Source organism: Varroa jacobsoni, unplaced genomic scaffold, assembly GCF_002532875.2.
Source record: "Varroa jacobsoni isolate VJ856 unplaced genomic scaffold, vjacob_1.0 scaffold_278, whole genome shotgun sequence".
NCBI lineage: Eukaryota > Metazoa > Arthropoda > Arachnida > Mesostigmata > Varroidae > Varroa > Varroa jacobsoni.
Genome location: NW_019213180.1, coordinates 29,655 through 51,137, shown reverse-complemented (window position 1 = coordinate 51,137; position 21,483 = coordinate 29,655). Strand labels below are relative to the sequence as shown.

Here is a 21,483-nt window from a genome sequence, read left to right as displayed (position 1 = left end):
GCTGGTTAAGGATTAACAAACAGAGACGATAACGGATAGGCTGGCTACTACCTTCTTGAGAATATCGGCAGGCGATCTCCTATAAACATTTACACTGCACGTGTGTACATGAATATCTATACCAATATTACTATTACTTACCATTAGTCGAATTGTCTTTCCGCTGCTCCCGTTGGTTTCATCCTTCTCACCCGGCGTGGCTGTTTTTTTCGATCCGTTCATCTTCATTTTGCTAACAAGCACGAGAACGTAACCGTATCAAGTGCTTTAAAAATCTGTATTTGTTTTTACTATTGCTGCCGTACTTCAACTCAACCGCCGCTGCAAACGCTATCGTAGCATCGGCACGCCAAGAAGGCAATAGTCGTTACATTCTGTAAGTTATCTATAAACGTACAATCGTGCACTGAAACAAAAACAGCGAGAACAGCATCACCATCACAACACTACCAGGTTACTTCAAACAACCCTGTGCTCGGGCCTTATCCTGAACGCTCACTAATAGATTAGATGTTTGTTCGGTTTTTGGAAAACATCGGCTGACCAGGGTTTCACCAGATCGTTCATAGCCTTCACTAAGACTCCACACAGATACCTGGCACCCTTCACTGGTCTGTCTTATCCAGTGCCACCCGCTAAACTAGCATCACAGCATTAACTAAGTTGATTGTTTTGGGTCGGTAGCAGAGCCGACCCGGAACTGGAGCTGAGCAGCGGTGGTGGCGGGCCGTACGTTCGGCGACCTGGCACGCTCTGCTCTAGAGCGTGACCAAGGTAAGTCGACTTGGAAGTGTGGCGGCGGCAGCAGCAACAGTAGTACCAGCAGCTAAACGGCGGCTGAACGGATCGAGAAAGAATGAAAGTCAGTGTGTAACCACAGAGCCTTGTGTAAGGCTGGTCGCGGCCGTTGCTGCAAGCCGGCTGGCGCTGGTAGGGACGCCAACATTGGTGATAGGAGCGCCGGTCGTGGTCGTAGCCGTCAGTGGAAAGGGCGCAGGGAAGGGAATAGAATAGGATGGCACTGATTAAAATGACACGGCCAACAGCAGGTGCAGCTACAACTGGCGCCGCTGCCCCACACGACCCCCGACTAGCTGAACCCCCAGGCGGCCGGCGATGAACGGGGAAGCTAGGGAGGCGCCGGCCGGACACTTGTTGTCAACTGAAAAATGCTCCTTCAACTGATTTCGCACTTTATATTCTGCTTGGATATTTCTAATAGCATCTGTCTATGTACATAGAACATCATGCATGAACGTAGAGCACATGGAAGGAGCCACGTAGCATTACATGTGCCCTTGCGTATGTCTGACCGCATGGATACAACAACTGTATGCTTAATAATTGCTCACATGAGCTTATCGTTCGTTAAATTAACTAAAATCAATCTTAATTTTTAAAATACAGTATTTAAGATTAGCGGTTGCCTACTCTAAGGTTTAAATATAATTCTAAATATAATTCGTTCTATAATAATAGTATAGTAATAAGCTGAGAAATAAAGTTCGGATTATTAAATACTGTTTATGGCAACTCCCATTACAATAATCATCCTTGTAACGCACTGAAATTCTGAGCCGATCCGGAGCGTTGGCAATTACTAAAGCATAAATAATGCTTGATTAAATAGGTAAATTTTCAACTATAAGGCTCCGTTTGTTGATAATTCAGACTCTGCAATAATCTAAATGCTATACAGAGTACGTCCAATGCACCAAGATAAGGATTAACGGCCTACATACGTGGTCCTATCTTTTGTACGAAACAGTAAAAAAATTTACATCATACATCACATTAGCTGATTAAAGCTATGCCCAGCGTTTGAGAAACCTGAAGTTATTGTGTAATGGGCTACAGTTCCAAACATACCTTGTAACTGTACGTTGTACTTTTCAATTTTTTTGCGTACGCTCTATAGCTTCATTTAAATTATCCGACTGATATCAAAGGTATAGCAACTGCAAGACTGACTGTCGTTTTGTTACGGATCCTTTTAGATGATCAATCGTAAAGATCAGTGACGAATATTGTCAGCGTTAGCCATTTCACTCCAATTCCTTAAAAATAAAGTCTTATAAATTGCCTAGCTGGTTTTTTCGCTAACTTTGCTCATCAGTTTTATGGTTATATAGCTGATAGTGGGTTTTTGCCTGCTAAACATACCTATACAAATGACCTTCTGTCCTTATAGACATAGACAATATGCGCAGTTCCAGATGTTCGATGTTCCGTATCAGATCTGATCGGCACAGGTCACTAGCCTTTAATTGACTCTAAAAGCCTTCTACAGTTGTTACACAGGGCATAAACAGTGAACGCTTGCTTAAAATAGTTTGAAAACTTCTTTCTATCCTAATAATATGAATCTTCCCTTTACGAAAGCTTTTCACCCGACATGACAAAGGTGAGTATCATACTGAGGCAGGGCACAAGCCTTTGTGGATTTTCGTCATAAGTCTGACCTCACTGGAGAACTGCTTTTCACCGGCGGAATATGGTATAAATTGGTACGTATATGTGTAGTAAAATACGTGCCAGAAGGAAGCAGCAACAGCTACAAAGAAAGGATGTATGTTTACAAGGGGCGTATTGGGTCTCTTTGCCCCCCTAGATACTATGACCCTGGACGTTAACCAGGCTTATTTGATCCGACCGACTCGGGAATGGATAAGTCACTCTCGCAGGACTTCTTTCGAGAGATGTGTCTGTAAAAAGTAATTAAATATTGTCCATATCGAAATCGGATCACGATACTAGATCGAATACTATAATACCTGGCTGCCAGCAGTTAAAAGTGCGCGGGCTTTTATCGTGTAAGCGGTCTGGCATGTCCAGGATACCACACTGAAACTGTATCTTAAGGGAAGTTATGGCGCGCGTTAAAAAACAGACTGCAATAAAAGCTTGTATGTGAACAGCGGGAGAAGCACAGGATTGTCACATCTGTGTAGCTGATAATTGTCAAAGCGAAGCTTTAAAGTAAATAGTCTGAAGATTTCACATGCTCCTGTATCTGACAAAATCATCCAAACTTCACGTTATTTTGGCTCTTCGAAATTCAGATAGAAATATCTGATGATGAAAATTAAAGGGGAGACGAACAAGAGTCCACGTTTAAAAAAGATCTACTTAGGAAGCTACAAGTGACATGTTGCATTATAGAACTACACTTCAACCACATACAGATACATTCATACGCACGCTATATTAAAATCATTCTATTGAAGTATATTCGTACGTAAGTAAGACTATTTATTAAGTATAGAATGATTTCGGTGTTGTGCCGGTGTTGGATAATGGCGTCATTAGCCAGCCATCGTAGATTCTTTCAATGTAAATTGCTATCGTGGCAAACCAGATTAATCAGGCAAAAAAGCTGCTTAGTTTAACTAGTATTACCGTAATAACTTCACCTATTCTTTATGTTGCTTATCGGTGTAAATTTAGGCCATCGTCCTATTTCATTAAACTGTTATGTTAGTAATATATTTCTATTAATCCAAACATTTACGATGGCTCTTCTTGGCGCCATCGTGGAAACATTTAATTACGCAGATTGTGCAGAGTTTTGGGACCAGCCACAAATGAAACTTTTGGTAGACTCAAGCGTGTGATACATTTTCGAAATTAACGCGTTCCCTATAGAGTAATAGTATTAGTAGGTAGGTCCGTCAATATAGACCAAGCCCCCAGGGCGCTAGATCCTATAACATTTTATTATATTGAGACGGACGATAGGCTCAGCTAAGCAGAGCCGCATATTTCACACGCGTTGTCCACTACTAATATTCAATAAGTGAGGTTGTCAGCCCTACTATAAAATACTCAAGCCCCATATCTAAAATTACAATCGATTGACAACCACTTGACAGGATCAGGCTATATCACGAGCTTCATTTTGTCGCCTTAATCAAAACCGAGGAGATGACAGAAACAAATATTCATAGTATGCATATTTAGTGTGATTAATTCAAATAAACAATAGCGAATGTGTATTGCTGCAGTCGTAAGTAAAGATGTCAAACCCCGGTCCTGGTAAGCAACAGGAGCGGCCATTTACAGTCACCTATTCACCGAGCCTTCAAGTAAAATGTCAACACACGCTTTCCCCTTTCCTGCTATTTACATCTCCATACGAATAAGTAGTACGGCTTGAAAAGGAACTCACATTTTAATCGATCCGTATGCGAAGGTCCGCGTATGCTATGTCATCGTCAAAGCGGTCGATTAGCATCGTCTGACCGTCCGATCCGGGGCAGTACCCGCTACTGGACGGCGCGTGACAGTCCCACTCGTTCGGGACGCGTCTGAGCGTCATAGACGCTACCTACTCTGTTGTAGGCTGCGTTAAATTTGGTTCCGCCACCGCCTCACTCGAAGGAAACCACCCCATAATTCATGTCCATAGCCTTCGCAGAATCAGGCCGACATCGTATGCTTACGCGATAATATAGCTCTAAGCTTCAAGATTCCTTCGTTATTAACATATAGGCTGACAGGTAAACCAAAAGTCACCGAAAATATAATGTAGATGGCTATCAGCTAGCTAGCTAGCTAGCTAGCTACCTACCGGGTTTTTTTCTTGCCTTACGCGTTGTACCTTGTCGATGAGCTGGTGACAACAATTGGAGAATCGTTAATCCATCAACACAAATTGAACCAATTACTACGATATTTAAATTCAGATCGGCAATCATTGGGTGGGAAATCTCTGAATAAGAAAAGGCTAGTACTTGTTGATTGGCGAAGAAGTACGTCGCCCCATGAAATCAATAGCTCAATTAGCCCATTGACCGGTTGTTTTTCTGAAGAAATTGTGAATATTTGTCTCATGTTAAATTGCCAAAAGTATCCACTGTGTCAGTTTACTATTATGGGGGCTAATGTACGATTTTAAGAATCTATAAAGTGATCCTCTCGTGGATGAACGAAAAATGATCTAATCAAAGTATTGCCAATCGTTCAAGTGGTTTTCACGTGCTGCTGCGTTCCTTCAGACTGCCATCAAACATCGACGATCGAAACCCGCACTACTTTTATGTAGAAGGGGCAACACTGCTTCACTCTCGTAATAGTAAATATGTTAAATCGAACATAAGAATGACCGATTGAACAATGTGTCGCCATTGATGATGATGATGATGGTAGCTGACGACAAGAACAACACCCATAACGACAACAGCTAAACATAGAATTAAGATATACAACATGTGTAGATTCTTCTTTTCGGTATTTACAGCTTTTTACAGCCTCATTGGCCTTATTTTCATTGCTTTGAAGATTTTTTTCAACGAGTTAAATGGTACTTCGAGGGCGAGCTGACGCTTCTGCGGACACGTCTAGTTTGGCCTCGAATTTTTATCAATTTGTTTCGTCCATTCAAATAAATAGTACGGTAAAAAAAGGTACCACGTTGCACTACGGGAACATGCGTAAGGTTCATAAGCGCCTCTCTGATTGTACCATACCAGTCAACAAAAGCTGGCTGCCGTCTGCCGAATCCGGGTTATAGTCTGGTAATTCGCAAAATTTTGAAACTGTAAGATAGTTACGAGCGAACCATAATCTGCATTTTTAGTCCCCCTGACATGCTCGCAGAAAGTCATCCATGTTACGTCACTAATATCAAGAAACCCAACGTGTGGCCTGCAATAGACAGCCAGCCAGCCAGCCAGCCAGCCCTCTTTTCAAATTCATCGGAATTAATGGCCGCTTATTTGTTTTCCGTATGCAGGTTAAATTTGTTCCGTAATTGCTAGAACTTATTTTTGATATCTCTTTAGCCTTGAGATAAACATGACGCAAACAAATCAAAGAAATATACACTGATATCTCTTTGATAGATTATTGTTGCACAGCCACAGAACACGTATCTCACTAAAGGGTATATAGCTGTCCTATCTGACTCTCGCCCAATCGCTTGCAAATGCTAGTACCCTGGAAGGGCCAACGTTTGCAAACGCATGCGGTGAAGAGACTATGATAGACATTTTCAGACCAGCTTGAAGAATTCCTCCTCGATGATTCGTTGGTCTACAACCTGATGGCAATACTGCTTAGCTTAGCATAAGGCCAATATTCTCCTGTGAAACAGTATCATTAATACTCGCAGTAAAATATTGAAACATATACAGTAGTGACCATCCGCATAGGCTTCTTGTGTTTTGCCCAGTAACTCCGTCCTGGAAAATTAGAGTGTTTCGTTGGTATCGTATCAAGTTCCACCAATCTGATCTTACGTTATGTTAACTTACCAAAGTCGTGAAATCTATACCGGACGAACTCTTGAGGTTAGCGAAAGAAATCGTCTCCGTGACATCTGTAAAGGATAACACTCCCACTGATCAAACGTTTAACTTACCTACATGCCAGTTGGGTCCAACGGTGCGGTACGTAGAAAGAGTACCATCTTTAGAATGGTCTAATCACATCTCTAGCCACATTAGTCAAGCGTTTGTACTTTCTAGTTTATAATAACAGAAAAAACAGGCGCTGAAAATACAGTTACTTCGTCAACCCGCCCCCGAGGACTACGGAATTATCAAGCGGAAAACGTGCATGATAAGCTTGCTGGAACGTATTCCCTGAGGGCACTCCACCTTATGGGCGAAACTTTTTTTTTTAACACACTGTGCATCTAGCGCAGCAATCAGGATCAAAACTATAAAGTTTTGCCATGGTGCCATCGATTATTAGACAAGCATTGTCTGCCAGTTCGTGTAAAGCGGCATTTCCGTCCGATGACGGACCGTTGAAAGCGTACAATATGGCCGGCGCCTTCGGTCACTAATCGACAGAAGAATAAGGAGTCATCAAGCTTGAAACTAAATTAAAGATCAATAATGTAATGGCCAGCATGCAGGTTTGGGGGTAGAGTTCGAAGTTGGAGAACAATGCGGACAGCTCGTTCGGAGGTCTTATATAATGTCACGCAGGTGAAGGAGACGTCACGTACTGAATAGACGTTAACTTACTTATTACTTTGAGGCGCTGCGCGTAGTCGAGCAGTCAGGTGATCCGAGACATGGTTGATTTCCATAGTAGAATCACACCGGTATCTTTGATAAGGTAGAACGGTTATGGGCGATGAATTTACGGGAGACAGTTTAAAAGCAATTCATAGAAATAGAGTCCTTTTTTCATGCTTTACGTAATAGATGTCTTTTGGAATTGTGTGCTTCTACGGAGCACAGCATCAACTCGGCACGAAAACAGTGGCCAAAAATGCAAGTAAATTGACGGAAAAATCGATCAGAATGTACGCAGCCTAGTAGAGTATACTGGAACATACAATTTCACTAGTTCTATAACAGAATGCTTAACGAGCAACAGCAGCTGAATTTACCTGCAGACAGTAAGAATTTTCCAGTAGAAATTAACTAATCCAAAGATGTAACGTACCTAAGTTATCTTTCGCAGCACGAAATATCTTTGTAGTTAGAAGATCTTTGTCGTAACGTAATCCTACATGCAGGCTACGGAATTTCCTTAGCCGCCGGCATGGTGCACGCTATAAGTGCGTCGCCGTTACAGAGAGGCGTACCATTAGCATCATCGTTAGCCGTTGTGCTACGTCTTAAGTGCTTAATAGAGAGATTCTCCAGGTTCGCTTTACGGACTGAAAGTATTTTACGTTCAAACGTAAGTCAGAGCGGTCTGTCTAGCCAATAAATGTCGTCAGAAGCCTTATGTCGTAGGAAGAAGCTGTCAGTTTGTTGAGTCAGAATAAATATCTCTCTATTTTATAGCGGTCAGGCCGGCTCTAATTTACTGTGATGTTTAGATCGGCAGGTACATAAGACAGGTAATTGCTTTCCGTTAGAAAAAACCTCGTATTTTATTAGAATAGGTAATACCAAAATCATTTTTATTGGGACAGGATAAAAAACATCGTTGGCTTTTACGTATCACTGGTGGGTCTTCTTTACAGAATATCTCTGTAGATTACAAAGTCTTTAGGAAGGAAACGTGTCTAAAAACATGCTTTTCTGACTCGATCTATTTAAAAGGTATCCAATCAAATTCAGTTCCTGACATTTGTAATATACAAAACTAATGTAAAAAATATATATATACACACTGTAATTTGACTGGGCGATGTTTTTTGCCGGTAGAAATTCCAGCTACTTGATATTACTGGAGGAATCTATTTTACGGCGCATTTGAATGGACTTTGGTGGAACTTTATTTCCAACACCTTCATCACTATGTGGGAGCATATCTTGATCAGAAACTTCCAAACAGATCGATTGGGCGAATTAAACCTATGAAATATCGTGCCTGCCCCCCAAACCTGACACCGACCGACTTTTTTGGGGTTTTTCTCAAAAATGAGATTGTGTGGGAAAGCTTATGACCATTCGAAAAGGGGCATAAAATAGAATCTGTAAACCAGTGGTCTCTGCTAGAAAAGAAAAAGCATTTCACCTAGATTACTTTCGATTTTAATGAAAGTTATATGGACATAGTTATAATTATTTAAAGTGTGTATACATTTCTTCTATATATCTATTCAGACTATGGCAAGAGGCAAAAAAACCTTCACTTTACATTTATCGAAGTAGAAAAAAACGTCAGATTAAAAAATGCAATTAATCGTAATCTGTGTACATATAAACACATATATTTTTGTTGGCGCCAGAGTTTCAAAGGGTAGTATGGAGGCCATCCAGGTAACTTTGCCCACGATGTGCTTTAACGGTTCAACCATCTAATCTGCGAGCAGGGCTAGTAAAGTAATTGGTTGCTACTCGTTGATTAAGCGGTACCTCGATAAATCATCAAATTTTAAAAGTATTGGTTCCGTTGGCAGTTGTCTGCCCGAGATACAGTTATAATTAATTATTATATAGTTAGTATACTAAATTTGCGTATGTTTCCAGGCAATTTTCTTTAGACACTTCTAGCATTGTTAAAAAACTTCGACATACTTTAATCGACTTGTGTCAGCAGTCGTAACATAGATAGTTCTATAGGAGAGGTTTATTCGGCCAAAAGTTCGAGTTATTTTAATTGAGGTTGTAAATGTCAAAAAGTTTCGTCATTATGGCTAGCGTGATTGGTGTACTCTCCACTTATATGTTGAAAGATAGGCAAATATCGGTTGTGAAGGCCGCAATTCATCGTTGTTTGTAGTTCCATTGGCACCGAGATGTCGTGGCGGAACTATACGGTCCGTTTTACCAACGTTGGGGTATGTAAACTCGCGTTTATTGCGTATCTGCTGCACGTTCAAATTCATTATGTATGTGTTTATGCTAAATAAATAACTCATTTAGGTTCGATAGGATATTTAGGCACATGCTATATTTTGCATATTACCGAAGTTACACTTCATCTGAAGTAAGGTTTCCAGTCAGCTTTCTGGGTCTTCGTCGCAGGTTTTGACATAACTGGAGTGCGAGAAAAGCTTCTTAGTTTGTGAGCGCCAGGTGAACTTGTCTAGAAGCTTCGCCCTAATGGTGCCTAGTGGTACTTAATAAAAATAACTTAAATTCTCTTAAAAAAAAAGTGAGCTTACCTAAACTTACTTATCGAGCCGAATTGTTACATAGCATTTTTATATGCGATGCTTTGGCTAATAGAATATTACAGCTAATATGATAGAGTTAGTAAGTTATATGTTTATTTAAAATACTTTCGTTGACTTTAAGCTACTTTTTACATGGCAAACAAAGACGTTTAAACCAAATTTTAAGCATTTCTTCCTCCTTGACCTTCTGGGACACCAAGTCGACTTCTGATAGTAACACTCCCCGTAATAGGATATTTCTAATAAGAATACAGGTGTGAAGATCATATTAATTGGATGGGCAATTTATAGAATCATTTACATCGCTTTGTGTGTCGTTTCAGATTGGACACGTAGATGTTTCTGAGAAAAACTATAGTTTATAAGATTCTTCTAACATATTCCATTTTGTAATATATCGAACCTGTAAGAGGGTTTAATTTAACATCTAACAGATACTATAGACATATTAGATTTGACTGTAGTAAAGTATGGAACGCAATATCGTCAAAGATGAGGTCAGTATTAGGCGTACATGAACACAGCACGCAAAAGGTCACACAACAGTAAGAAAGATCATTCATAAACTAACATCGTCACTTATACGTCTTCAAGCAGTTTCCGCAAGTAAATTGCACGTAATCACGTTCAATCGGCGCTTTTTTTTTGTGGTGTATATATATATATGTATATATATATATATATAGCTTTTTTCTGCAATAAAAATACGCATTCCTTGCTAAGGATAAAGAATAACGTTCTATGAAGATTTGAGATCTGTGAGGCAGCTTAGATATATTTTCGGCATATTGAAAAATACAGTACTTTTCTTCGTGTTATGTTACACGTCAGTGGTACCCGTACGTGGATATACTTCGCGATAATTTCGGCCGTAAAACTCTCACTGGGCTTACCGGCCACATGCTACATTTCATCATCGGTTCTATGGACATGAAGTATGATGTCGTGTTCCCTAACGATCGCCAGTGGGGAACTCTTCTACCGAACGGGAGCTGGACCGGGATGATTGGCGATCTCACCCGAAACGTTTGTATAGACGCGGATTAACTATAGCGCAGTAATTCCATATTTACGCCAAACCGGTGCAGGTAGTTTCTCTGCATTTGATATAGAGTATGTTGGACCCATATGAAGCATAAATCACTTCACAAGATAGCTCAGAATTTTGTTTGAGGATGTCAATAATTCAGTAGAGATAGATAGAAAAAAAAGCTCATCTCCCGAGGAAATCCTGTGATCATAGCTAGTGATATTTCCTAAGCATATAGTATTCATGATATTTCGTAATAAAATTTTTTTAATAACGACTTTTTGCCATCCGATGTGAACTTAGGGCAATAAATAAGATATGAACCCTGACGTAAATACCGGCGCATCCAGAAATGGCATTTTCATCGACAAGCGAGAAGGAACTACAACAATATGCTCAAAACTCTCTAAATAAACTTATCAAAGCCTATGCAGCTATTGATTAAAGTGTACAAAAAATACCTAGCTAGCTAGCCAGCTAGCTAGCCGAAAAAGCGTTAAATTTTAAAAAATTTGAATTGAGCAAATTTCATGCCCATATACGTCCTAAAAATGCATTTTCAGCTTTGAGTCCAAAATTAGCGAAAAAGGTAATGGGGTCCGTATGAACCTACAATATCCTACTTCGGGAACGATACAAGCTGCTTAATTCATAATTACAAGTGTGTTCAATACATTCGCACACAGTATGCCGATATCGCCGTCGGTCCTTTCGTAATGACTCAAGATGAAGCTGCCGTTGCAATTCCTTCGTTGCCATACGCGGACGAGGATTTGGTTATATTATCTGGGGTGGATAAAGAGCATGAGTCGAACGTGTACGGATACATTACCACGATGGACTACCAGGTTAGCAAGGAGAATGGTATAGACGAGCTTACAAGCCCTGTGAGAATAAACGTGACATCTATAAGTCTACATCTTGCGGCAGAAATAGTGGTCTTCCTCAAAGAAGTATACAAGCGAAATACATAACATCACAAACACTCCATGCGTGTCCATTTATCTATACAATTACTATGTGACACAGGTATGGTTGCTACTGCTTGGCAGTTGCCTTTTTATTATGGGCGTCGTCGGCATAATGGACCTTCACACAAATCCTTACATGACACGGAGGCAGAGAAGGTATCGCTTTTGGAGAATCTTCTGGGTCTATTGGGCTGCCGTCTTCTTTGAAGGTCGGTAACAATGTACTAAACATTGTCTATAGATACAGATTGTTTTCCAGTACTATTTACTTCTGTGCTTTAAAGCACAGCCATAAAAAATACGAACTCAACACTCTGTTCTGCTGTTCTGTGGCCAGCAGTCTCTATAAATATACGATAATTATCTCTGTATTTACGTGCTTGTAGGATCTGTAATACACTTCCATTCCCATACGCATCGAATACTCCTTGCCAGCTGGTTATTGGGCGTTATGGTGATTATGCACATGTTCGTCGGATACATGGAATCTACACTGATGGTCAAATCTGAAACATTTCGGATCAACGATGTTGAGGAACTTCTTGAACGACCGAAGATCGAGCCAATGATTTATGAAGTTGGCGGCTACAGCTCTATCTTTGAGGTAAAGTTACCCATTGTGTATCTCTTCTAGCTAAGTGTCTAGCCTCGAAGCTACTGGAAAGATTGATATATATATATATATATATTGACGAAATAAATTGTTCGCTGTTCTTTTACAGAACACCGAAAGCGATACCTTTAGGAGAGTGATGCAGCAAGTGAGGAAGCATGGCCGGTCCGCTTATGGAGATGAAATGTTTACACCGGATTCGCTACGACGCATATTGGATAGAAAAGCGGTGATCCTTATGGAACCCCTTTCACTACATACGCGCGTCGGCTCGCAGTGCGATCAGTTTAAGGGCGAAGGTCTATTCCATATTAGCAAACAAAGGTTACTGCAAATTAAGATGGTGTTCTATATGCGCAGACAACTCGACCGAAAAATTCAAATAGAAATCCAAAAGAGGTAATTCGTAGCTTGACAATATCCGGACATAATGTGCTATTTTCGTGTCAAATCAAATAATTATTGCTACAATTTATTGCTCAGATATCAAGTCTACTATGTGATTTTGTTTTATGTAGGCTGCGTTTTATAATCGATTCCGGTATTTTTCGACATTGGCACAATACGCTGGTTATTGATAAAGGCGCCTGCTGGACCGTCGAACGTTCTGACCATATGCACGATTATGAAGATCTACATTATTCGGATCTCGCCTCCATCTTCTACTTCTATTTTGCTGCATTGTATATGTCATTCAATGTTCTGGTCATTGAAATCCTCTACCGGCGAGGATACTGTTGTTGTAAATATTACCCGGTAAGTATTTTCGTAGTAGTAGTAGTAAATAGTGCCCGGAAAGTGAAGTAATCAAATTATCATGCGCTGAATTAACGTGTATATGCAAAAAATTAGGCTTCAATTTAGAAGCTGCGCACATAAAGGCCAATTCATTTCAAAATAACGATACAAGTATGCAAGCTAGGCCAACGTTCAAATAGACATTTTTCCATAAAATCATGCGCCAATCAACAGTTTATTAATACGATTACAATAGCTTGTCCTTTTTAGGACAAAACCTGAAATCAGCCATGGCTAATTTTCAAGTGCTACAAGCCAGCCACCATTCGAAATCCGCTCTTGTCTATTAAAGCTTCTATGTTAGCTACGATTGAAACTTTTCTCGAGCGTTTTGAAACGATGGCGTATGCAACTGCCACTCGTATGCAGCGTGCAGAAAATCGAAGAATGAACTTAATATTGCAACGGCAAGAAGAAGAAGAAGAAGAAGAATCTTCAATATAAAATAATGAAGATATTCGTTAATCTTGAAAAATGCTTAACTATGCACAGCTAGCATTTCGAGATGCGTCCGTGATTTTTTTCTAGAGACAATGATAAGAATCCAAGTGCGCGTTTGATATAATCACATGACTGTTCCCTAATAAGCTCTAGCCAAGACTACCTCAAGAACGAAGTGTTCTTGCAGTGTTATATATTCCTCGGACGGAAGAATCCCTCACACAAACTATTTCTTGGTAAAATACGTGGAAAAGCGTGCATACGCCAGCAACAAGCGGGATATTTATATCTGTCTTGTAAGCACCTCGTTACAGTAACAATTAGTAAGATACTTCCGCTTTGGCGAGGATGTTCTTAATAATGTTATGCCTCCTATAGCCGGACAAAGTTGCAGAAAAGGAGGAGAAACGTCGAATCATAGAAAGGATGAGAGCTGAAGGCGCGGCAAGCGCTATTCCAAGCAGCTGGCTGGAAGATATCGCCATGCCCTCGAATTCGGAAACAACTCGGGACGAGGTAACAGACCTCTTGACGCCAAGGTGAGGCTATCTACATTGTTGGCATTCTACATTATTGTTATCGCCTATTAGTTGCTTCTCAAAGAGCTGACCGCAGTCTGTACGTAACTCTAATTACGAATTGTTTAAAATACTCCAATGGCAGACATGGTACTCAATTGAACTATTATTATATATTCCTCCAAATATGGGAACTATTACGTCACCTAAGCCAATTGCGTATATGAGCAAGGAAAGATCGCTACGCTACTATTTACTTATAAGGCCCACCTTACTTCAGGGTAACATCAACGACGAGGTTCACAGCACGAAACGGCCTTCATCCCCGAACAATCTCGGGTTTTTTCCATTCTGAGCCGCCACGGCAGCACTGGTGTGAGTTTCCAGGCGAACGTCCCAGGAAAAGTTTCGCGCCTCACCAAAACTTCATTCGTCTGTACGTTTTTAGTGGCGGCAGGTCAAGTAATTTAGCTAGCAGCTCATATTTGTCGAACCATGGATATCAAAGAAGTTCTTTCAATAACGCAGAACGTTCAAAACTGTTCAAGTTGTTTACAAGTTGTTTAACTCTCTGTTACTTATGGTGTGGTGTATGTAATAGCAGTGGTTACTTATGTTAACCACTGCGATTACATGGCTTCTGCCTGTGAAGTTGCAAAGTTTCCTTCTAAATCTCCCGTTATTCTACCAGTACAGCGCATTATTTTTTTTTCTTCGATGAAACCACATACCATCTATTATGAACCCATTGACCACTATTGTTGGTCCTTGCCCATCTAGTAATTGCTTTACATTGACTGGCTTATAGTCTCCCGAACGATACACACATTGAATAGCTGAAATGAAAGGTAATGAGATTCAACATATAAATCGTAAATTGACTGTTGAGTAAATTAAACCCATTAAGCCCAACCAGTGCGATATCTATAGGCATCATGAAAATTCAAAAATGTCTTGCAATACGTTCGAATTTCGGTCCGCATCAAAATGACGATGCCCCTATTGAATCGCTAAGCAGACAACATGGTATCCCCCGGATATTAGCGCCATCACAGAGATAACGAATGTAATTATCATTCGCGAATTCAATAAACATCCCACATCCGTCTCATTGTGGACAAGGACACCTAATTCAGTTAGCATTGCGATCCGACGAGCCGATCTACGAAGTCAATTCCCCAACCTGCAAAATCGGCCTAAGTAAGGAACTTCATCAATCTTCGGTCCAGCCGTACGCTATAGATGGCGTGTATGCGGCAGAATGTATATGGAAGTGAGCAGGTGCCCCAACTTGATTCAGCAGTTCCCACAAACATTTCTGACGTTTGCTGCGAATCGTATAAAAACAGTGTTGCAAATTGTAACAATTATTATGAAAGTCAATTACAAAAAAACTGTTGGCTATCTGCACATTACTGCACTTATAACATCAGCGTACCCCAACTCACTATGATTTATTAGGCGTTCTGTGGAAAACGATTACTCTGGACGAGTGGAATTAGTGTTAAAAATGCCGATTGAATTGAACAGGAGTGCTAAAGCTCGCCGTGAGAGACGAGGCGGTAAAACACATGTAACTGTGCTATCGGCCACAGGTCAGTGCCGACACGATCGACCTATATCGAGCTACGAAGCACATGCCACCGTTGGTCCAAAGGTCGTACCTAATGGTGGAATTGCCTCGACCGAAGCTGAGTATCCAGAAGAGCCTGTCTATGGGCAAATTTCGGATGAGTATGTTCACCCTCTACTTAATATGGTAGACTTGCTAAATCTCTGGGTTTTTCCTAGTACATTCTCGTCCTAACTTAATAGAAATAGTGCTTCTAGCATTAGAGTCTTTATATGCGGTTTTTCAACAATGATAGACTACAGAAGAGGACCCTGCAGTGCTGAAGTTTAGTCTACACATAAAATCAATTGAATAATGACAGCACTGGGAGCGATGAGATGTCAACGTTCAATGAAACGAAGGGTATATTGAGTACCACTCAGCCCTCAGTAAACAGCCCTTGTTAGCTCTAGGTGAAATTAATAGTGGAGATTTTCATAGAACGTTAAACATGTCTGTGTTTTATTGACCCCAATAAATCTTTTTAGCTAAAAGGTCCTGAGTTCATTTAGCTCGTTCGAACTTTCAGAAACGAGGGACTTTCAAATTAAACAAGTGATATAGGTGGCGGTTGGTGAGATGGCAATCATCAAGCATTCGAATAACTATGGAAAATGAGACCTCTTTGACTGAGCATTGTAGGATGCTTTCGTCTGTGCCTGAATTAGGTATGGGCTAAGCTTTTCTCATGTAGGGAAAAAACGGCCTATAACGTCGTTGACATGGCCTTTACGGTATTGATTCGGATCAGTGTCTGTAGGTAAAAACTTCCTGTTGAATATACGACAGCATCTTTTGTAGGTCGTATATATTTAACGGGTAGGGCCGCCGTGACTGTACAGTGTGTACTGGATCCCAGTACATGGGAGTAACGAATAGGAACTTAGAGTGTCCCTGCTTGAGAGACTGAAATTGTTTGAGCAGTAGGGACATTTTATAATCCTATGGCCTAAAATAACACTTCAACTAATACACTATCGTAGAGCGATTTGTTTCAAAGGCAAATATCTTACTCATTACTTATATCGGAGAAAAAAACAAGCTACTTGGAGTAGATATATCTAATTAAAATATCTATATCTTGTTCTTTAAAATTAATATTGATTTAGACTTCGAAGCTGCGTTTGATACTATTGAAGGTTATTAAGCGACTTGAAACTAGGATCGTTGAAGTGAGCGTATGGAGTCGAACGACAAATACATCGCAGTGATGTTTAGAAGTGCGTTCCGTATACGATTGTTTAGTTAAAATAACCGTGCTAAACTAAAAAATTCTCTGCTTAGGTTGGTAGGATCACCTAGATTGCTCAGCGGAGCAAGTAGATGTATACGAGCTAGCCACACATTATTATAACGCACATAGAATTATAGTATTTACCTTAAAAACGGTTTCTAAGGAAAATTAAATTCATTCATAAACATTCAAATCAATCACCAGTTTCAAAGATGCTCGACTCTTATATCAATCTTTGTCCTGCGTTTCAGATCACCTGAGGGATCAACGGGTTCGTAGAAGTGGCCTGTTCAGGTCGAGCCATTTAATTCTGAATAAATGTTGCTATATCAAAGGCGCCTAAATAAAAACTGAGAGAAGAATCTCAATTTTTATCCTTTTCAACTGAATTTTGTTTAAAAGAAGTGATGTTAAGAAATACCGACCGCCAGACGGTGCCTAGTGTTGTAAGTTCTCTTCAAACGAACTGTGATATGGTTCTTTCGAGCATCCTTCCATAAATAGGCTCCCTTCGCTATCATGGACCGAGGTGGCATTGTACCTCCACAATATCTGGTACTCTATTATCGACGAGGAAATGCCAGGAAACTTTCTTTAATTGGATAAATACACGAATACCGAGGATTTTTTTCTTTTTCTTGACCATTGACACTGCCTCACGCACCCAGTGCGATGGTAAGATTAATTTCCACCAAATGTAGCGTCGGACTTCCATTCGACTTGTTTAACTTGATCCACCCAAATGGTTACCGACTAAAGCCCCACTTAGTCTTAAAATTCTATCTAGGCTGCCTAAATCTTCTGTTAGCAGTACTGCAAAAAGTGGCAGATGCCACCGGATCATCGAGCTAGGGTCATTTGGGTCAGGATTCCCACTTTTCCAGGCGAACCTAATTCCTGCCGGCGAGCATGAGCTGTTCGGCTTTTTCCTGACGCCAAGGTTTTGTCAATGTTACCCCCCAGTCTGCCCAGCGGTATACGCAAGGGACGCATATTGGGGCGTTTTGGCCTAAGTGATAAATGCGAATCTGTGCATTGGCATAATAGCTACAATTAATGAACGTACTGCCATGCTTGTTTAGGTCTCAGTTTTCACAAACATTATTCCCAAGTATTAATAATAAGGAATTGAAAAAATATAAGAAATTAAATCAACATGAGGTGTTATTATTGAAATTAATAACTGTTTATATGGTCGCCATGTTGTTTCATAGGACTGTTGAAGAAACCGCAGGTAAGTTCATCAAGACCCATTCCGGCTGGGCTGCTGGCGATGGCAAGTCCTCGATGCTGTAAATAAAAATGACGAAAAGTGTTAAATAAGGATTAGAAAAATATGCCTGAGAGGACCTTTCCAGTTTGATGGAGGTAGGATTGAAAAACTGTTAATATCTCTATAATGAAATAATAGGATAGCTCTCCTTCAAGGCACTCAATTCAAACCAAGGTGTTAAGTATGACAGTTCTAACTGCTGTGCCCGTCGCAAATCTTGGAAGAGACCCTGGAACAGATTTCTGCTTGTCTTACCATGTCCTGAGGATAACTGGATCAAACTATGACTTGCGTCTCTTCTGTGCTTTAAGATCTCAAGAGTTAGAGCTTGCCAGGACAAACGCGCCATTTGTGCTAACCGCGCAACACAATGCCAATACCTGCCGTGCTTTTTGGAGTATGTTTTTCGTCCTAGCAATGCGAAAGGAAGTCACACTTGTACTTCGAAGTGCACAATGGAACTTACGACTGCTATCAGCAACCTGCTTTTACTTTGTTCTAGACCATGTATGATTGGCAAGACTATAACAATCTTTGCAGAGGCTCAAATAGTCTTAGCCATTAACTGTTTGCGATCGAAGGTTCCTCTTGTGTCCTGATTCAAATAAATTCCGAGATTTCTCGCTCTCTTTGTTATAGTGATTTTTTCGCCATAAACTTGAATGGTAAGTAGAAAGCATTTCTTTGTCAACAAGTCGTTCAATTGTAGAAACATACACATCATCACAGGCAATGATCCCAGTAATACATTCGGTACGGATCCATGCTAAACTCCTGCCATTACCGATAAAGATAACCTTCCTATTTATCACATTCCGGTCGTAAAGGTAGTTTGACACCTTCTTAATTAGGTACTTTCCGTCTTTCCTCTAGCCAGTCAAAGACTGTACACCAGGACAAGCTACTAAACTCATTTTTTATTTCTGGTAATATAGTCTGAAAGTAATCCCACAAATTGCAAGAAAACACTCGCATCTTTTTGTTCGTCGCAACACTCTGTCAGTTACCGAACGTACAGACCGATGTTTTCTAAAACCATACTGGTCTTCAAAAGGTAGATCATGTCCTTCCTCAAGGGCCCTCAGACGTTATTTTATAATGGCTTCAATTATATTTGCAAGCATACTAAGCAGGCAGATCGTTCTGAAAGCACTTCTCAATATCAAAACAACTTCTGCCTTCTCTCATCTCGCGGAAAATGTATCTGATGAAATTATTTACGTGGCCACTTCTGCCACCCTCTTAAAGATAGCTTTGAGAAGCGTTTTCGCAACCAACAAGGGGACCTCGTCCGCTTTGGGTGCCTTTACCGGCTCGGTTCAGGCCCTTGAATATAGCACCCCATGCTCTATAACAAGTTGCATACTCTCATGAACAAGTTCAGTAAATCGCGTTCCAGTAAAAGCCTTCCTATAACAGCTTTTCTCCATACGCATTTTGGCTTCTCGTTCCCGCATAGGCGATCTTTGATGAGCTTGCAGGATGAAGCTCAGCTAAAGGCTCTTTTCAGTGTCGACCTCACCTTCTTGAAGTTCCTTCGAGTAAGCTAAGCCTAGAGACCTGTATCTGGTAAATGTCTTTCGCATGTGTAGTCTGGTGCCTCCCGCTCTGCTACGCTTAAACTGCTTCCTGCTCTGATGATCCCGACATCTTTTCGTTCAGCAGCAGTTTCATCGACGTTAAGTATTACGTCGATGGTCCCAGTGTGCCTCGCAGGCCCCACTAAGAAACTCTGCAGCCTATTACTGCTTTTGGGAGTACCACAATCGGTTCTCCATCGCTGTATCAGCCTAATTGTGTCCAGCTTTCCTCGATGCCTCAGTACAATATTCGCCAAACCAGCGTCTTCCCAAGACTTCGATCCAGAACGGAGAAGAAAACGGCGTGATGGTCACTGCGATTCCCCTTTTCTTCCAGTATTGTTTAGCTTCAAGTTTGCGCGGCCTGACTCACCTTATAGACAATCAAGTCGACGTAAGGACACTTAGTATAGTGTGCCAAATTATCAGGTTACGTATTCAGATCTTAAAGATCCGTTCAGATCTGCAAGAGCAGAGCTGTCTTCAAGACCTTGTGTCTATTCAAGGGGGGGGGGGAGGGGCCGGCGACTTATGATATTAAATAGCCAGAACAAGTCACAATAGTTTATACGTAGGTTTAGAAGTCGACTGGCAGCAATCAACGATAAGATAGTCGCCTGTATAATGAAGTGACTCGGCACCTAAATTAGAGTACTCATAAGATGTATTGGCGCTTGTCTTCGAAACCGTTTCAATAGATCAGTGACCTTTTGCTTTATAATACTTTTTATTTTGGACGAGATAGCAATGGTGAAAGCAACCGTTACCCTCACCTGTTTATGACCCTTTGGTTATAGTTCCTAATTGAAATATTCATGCCTCAGAATATTTTAAAACCCGTGTATTTCGCTTAGGACCTATGGTAATAACAACTCATCGCATGCTATGTTTATGTAAAGTTACAACAACACAGTTAATAACGTCTATCCTATTTCTTTGCTTTCGAATTGCTGATTCGAAGATCCGTCCTAGAAGCAGAAAACCTGTTGGTGCATCCAGATCGTTAAAAGATATGGAATGCCTCCTGCAAAAGGCTGATTCGTTACTTTTTGTGAACGATTAGGTGCGTCAGTGATAATAGAAGACTATTTTATAATATTACCACAAATTGTTGAAAGATCGTCGTCAGTGGTCGAAAGCTTTTTCAAGCAAAAAAACCCACATTGATAGGAAGTTAATTTTAACTTACGCACTTTTCATGCTTTTGGTTCAGGGTTTAGATAAATAATACTTTATCTCCGAAATGCATTAATAGGCTCTCGCTTGTTGTATCACTTGTTACGCTTAACTATTTTAGAATAAGAGCTTCATTTATTTCAAGAGTACAATTAAAGATTTTCGTTAAAAAAAAAACAGACTTTTCCCTCAATTCTGGGCTGTAGGTTTGCTGTCTATATTATATTTGCTCTCGCATTATTTTGACCAATAGAATTCATGTAAACCTGACACATAAGTAACAGTTGTTTCCGTTTGAACCATTATACTTTACTTTTTAAGCCATTTTTCATAGTAAGTCACAGTCTCCTATAACGTGGATTCATATATTTCTCCTTCCTCTCTGTTAGTTGTTTCGAAATATCGGTATATCAAAGGGTAGAATCGTCCAACAAGCCCCGATGTATATTTGCCTTAATGCCAATATTGATTTTACTATTCTCTACATCGTATAAAATGCCAAACATTAATATAACTGCTTTAAATACTTAAGTTATGTATTTAGGTAGCCATATTGAAATTAGGGCTATGTGTAACACTAGCGTTTGCGCAGACTTTGTTATATTGTTCTGTTTAATAGATCTTGCTAAAGCTAAACAAAGCACAGAATACATCATTAGCAGTTGTTACTCACCGCATTTAATCAAGCACCGAATTTAAGTGTTG

General features: G+C 40.3%; 2 protein-coding genes and 1 long non-coding RNA gene across 5 annotated transcripts in view; 2 read left to right on the top strand and 1 right to left on the bottom strand.

Moving 5' to 3' along the window:
* Positions 1 to 749, bottom strand: part of LOC111258946 (kinesin-like protein KIF19) — a 69,101-nt gene extending 68,352 nt beyond the window's left edge. For both annotated transcript variants that reach the window (XM_086967659.1, XM_022830542.2), the window contains exon 1: positions 142 to 749. In XM_086967659.1, coding sequence (XP_086823785.1) covers positions 142 to 228 — 87 coding nt within the window. In that variant the 5' untranslated portion in view covers positions 229 to 749. The remainder of the gene's footprint in view (positions 1 to 141) is intronic.
* Positions 750 to 10,002: 9,253 nt separating this feature from the next.
* LOC111258944 (glutamate receptor 2) lies at positions 10,003 to 13,166 on the top strand. The gene is made up of 8 exons (XM_086967669.1): positions 10,003 to 10,029; positions 10,364 to 10,558; positions 11,249 to 11,410; positions 11,592 to 11,742; positions 11,920 to 12,137; positions 12,256 to 12,545; positions 12,665 to 12,902; positions 13,155 to 13,166. Exons 1-8 carry the CDS (start codon positions 10,003 to 10,005, stop codon positions 13,164 to 13,166), a joined length of 1,293 nt encoding a protein of 430 aa, XP_086823795.1.
* A 608-nt stretch (positions 13,167 to 13,774) lies between these two features.
* On the top strand, positions 13,775 to 17,088 carry LOC147753710 (uncharacterized). Of its 2 annotated transcripts, XR_015310381.1 has the most exons (3): positions 13,775 to 13,924; positions 14,184 to 14,339; positions 17,001 to 17,084. It is a non-coding gene; the product is annotated as an uncharacterized LOC147753710 (long non-coding RNA). The 2 variants fall into 2 exon arrangements; XR_015310382.1 differs by lacking the exons at positions 13,775 to 13,924; positions 14,184 to 14,339 and adding an exon at positions 15,380 to 15,637 and having other exon boundaries at positions 17,001 to 17,088.
* Positions 17,089 to 21,483: the final 4,395 nt, after the last annotated feature.

What these genes read in the sequence shown, in the direction of transcription:
- LOC111258944 (XM_086967669.1), top strand. Translation starts at nt 10,003, where the DNA reads ATGGAACGCAATATCGTCAAAGATGAG. An exon ending in GGCTGCCGTCTTCTTTGAAG is followed by an intron (nt 11,743 to 11,919) that starts GTCGGTAACAAT and finishes ACGTGCTTGTAG; the next exon opens with GATCTGTAATACACTTCCAT. An exon ending in CAAATAGAAATCCAAAAGAG is followed by an intron (nt 12,546 to 12,664) that starts GTAATTCGTAGC and finishes TGTTTTATGTAG; the next exon opens with GCTGCGTTTTATAATCGATT.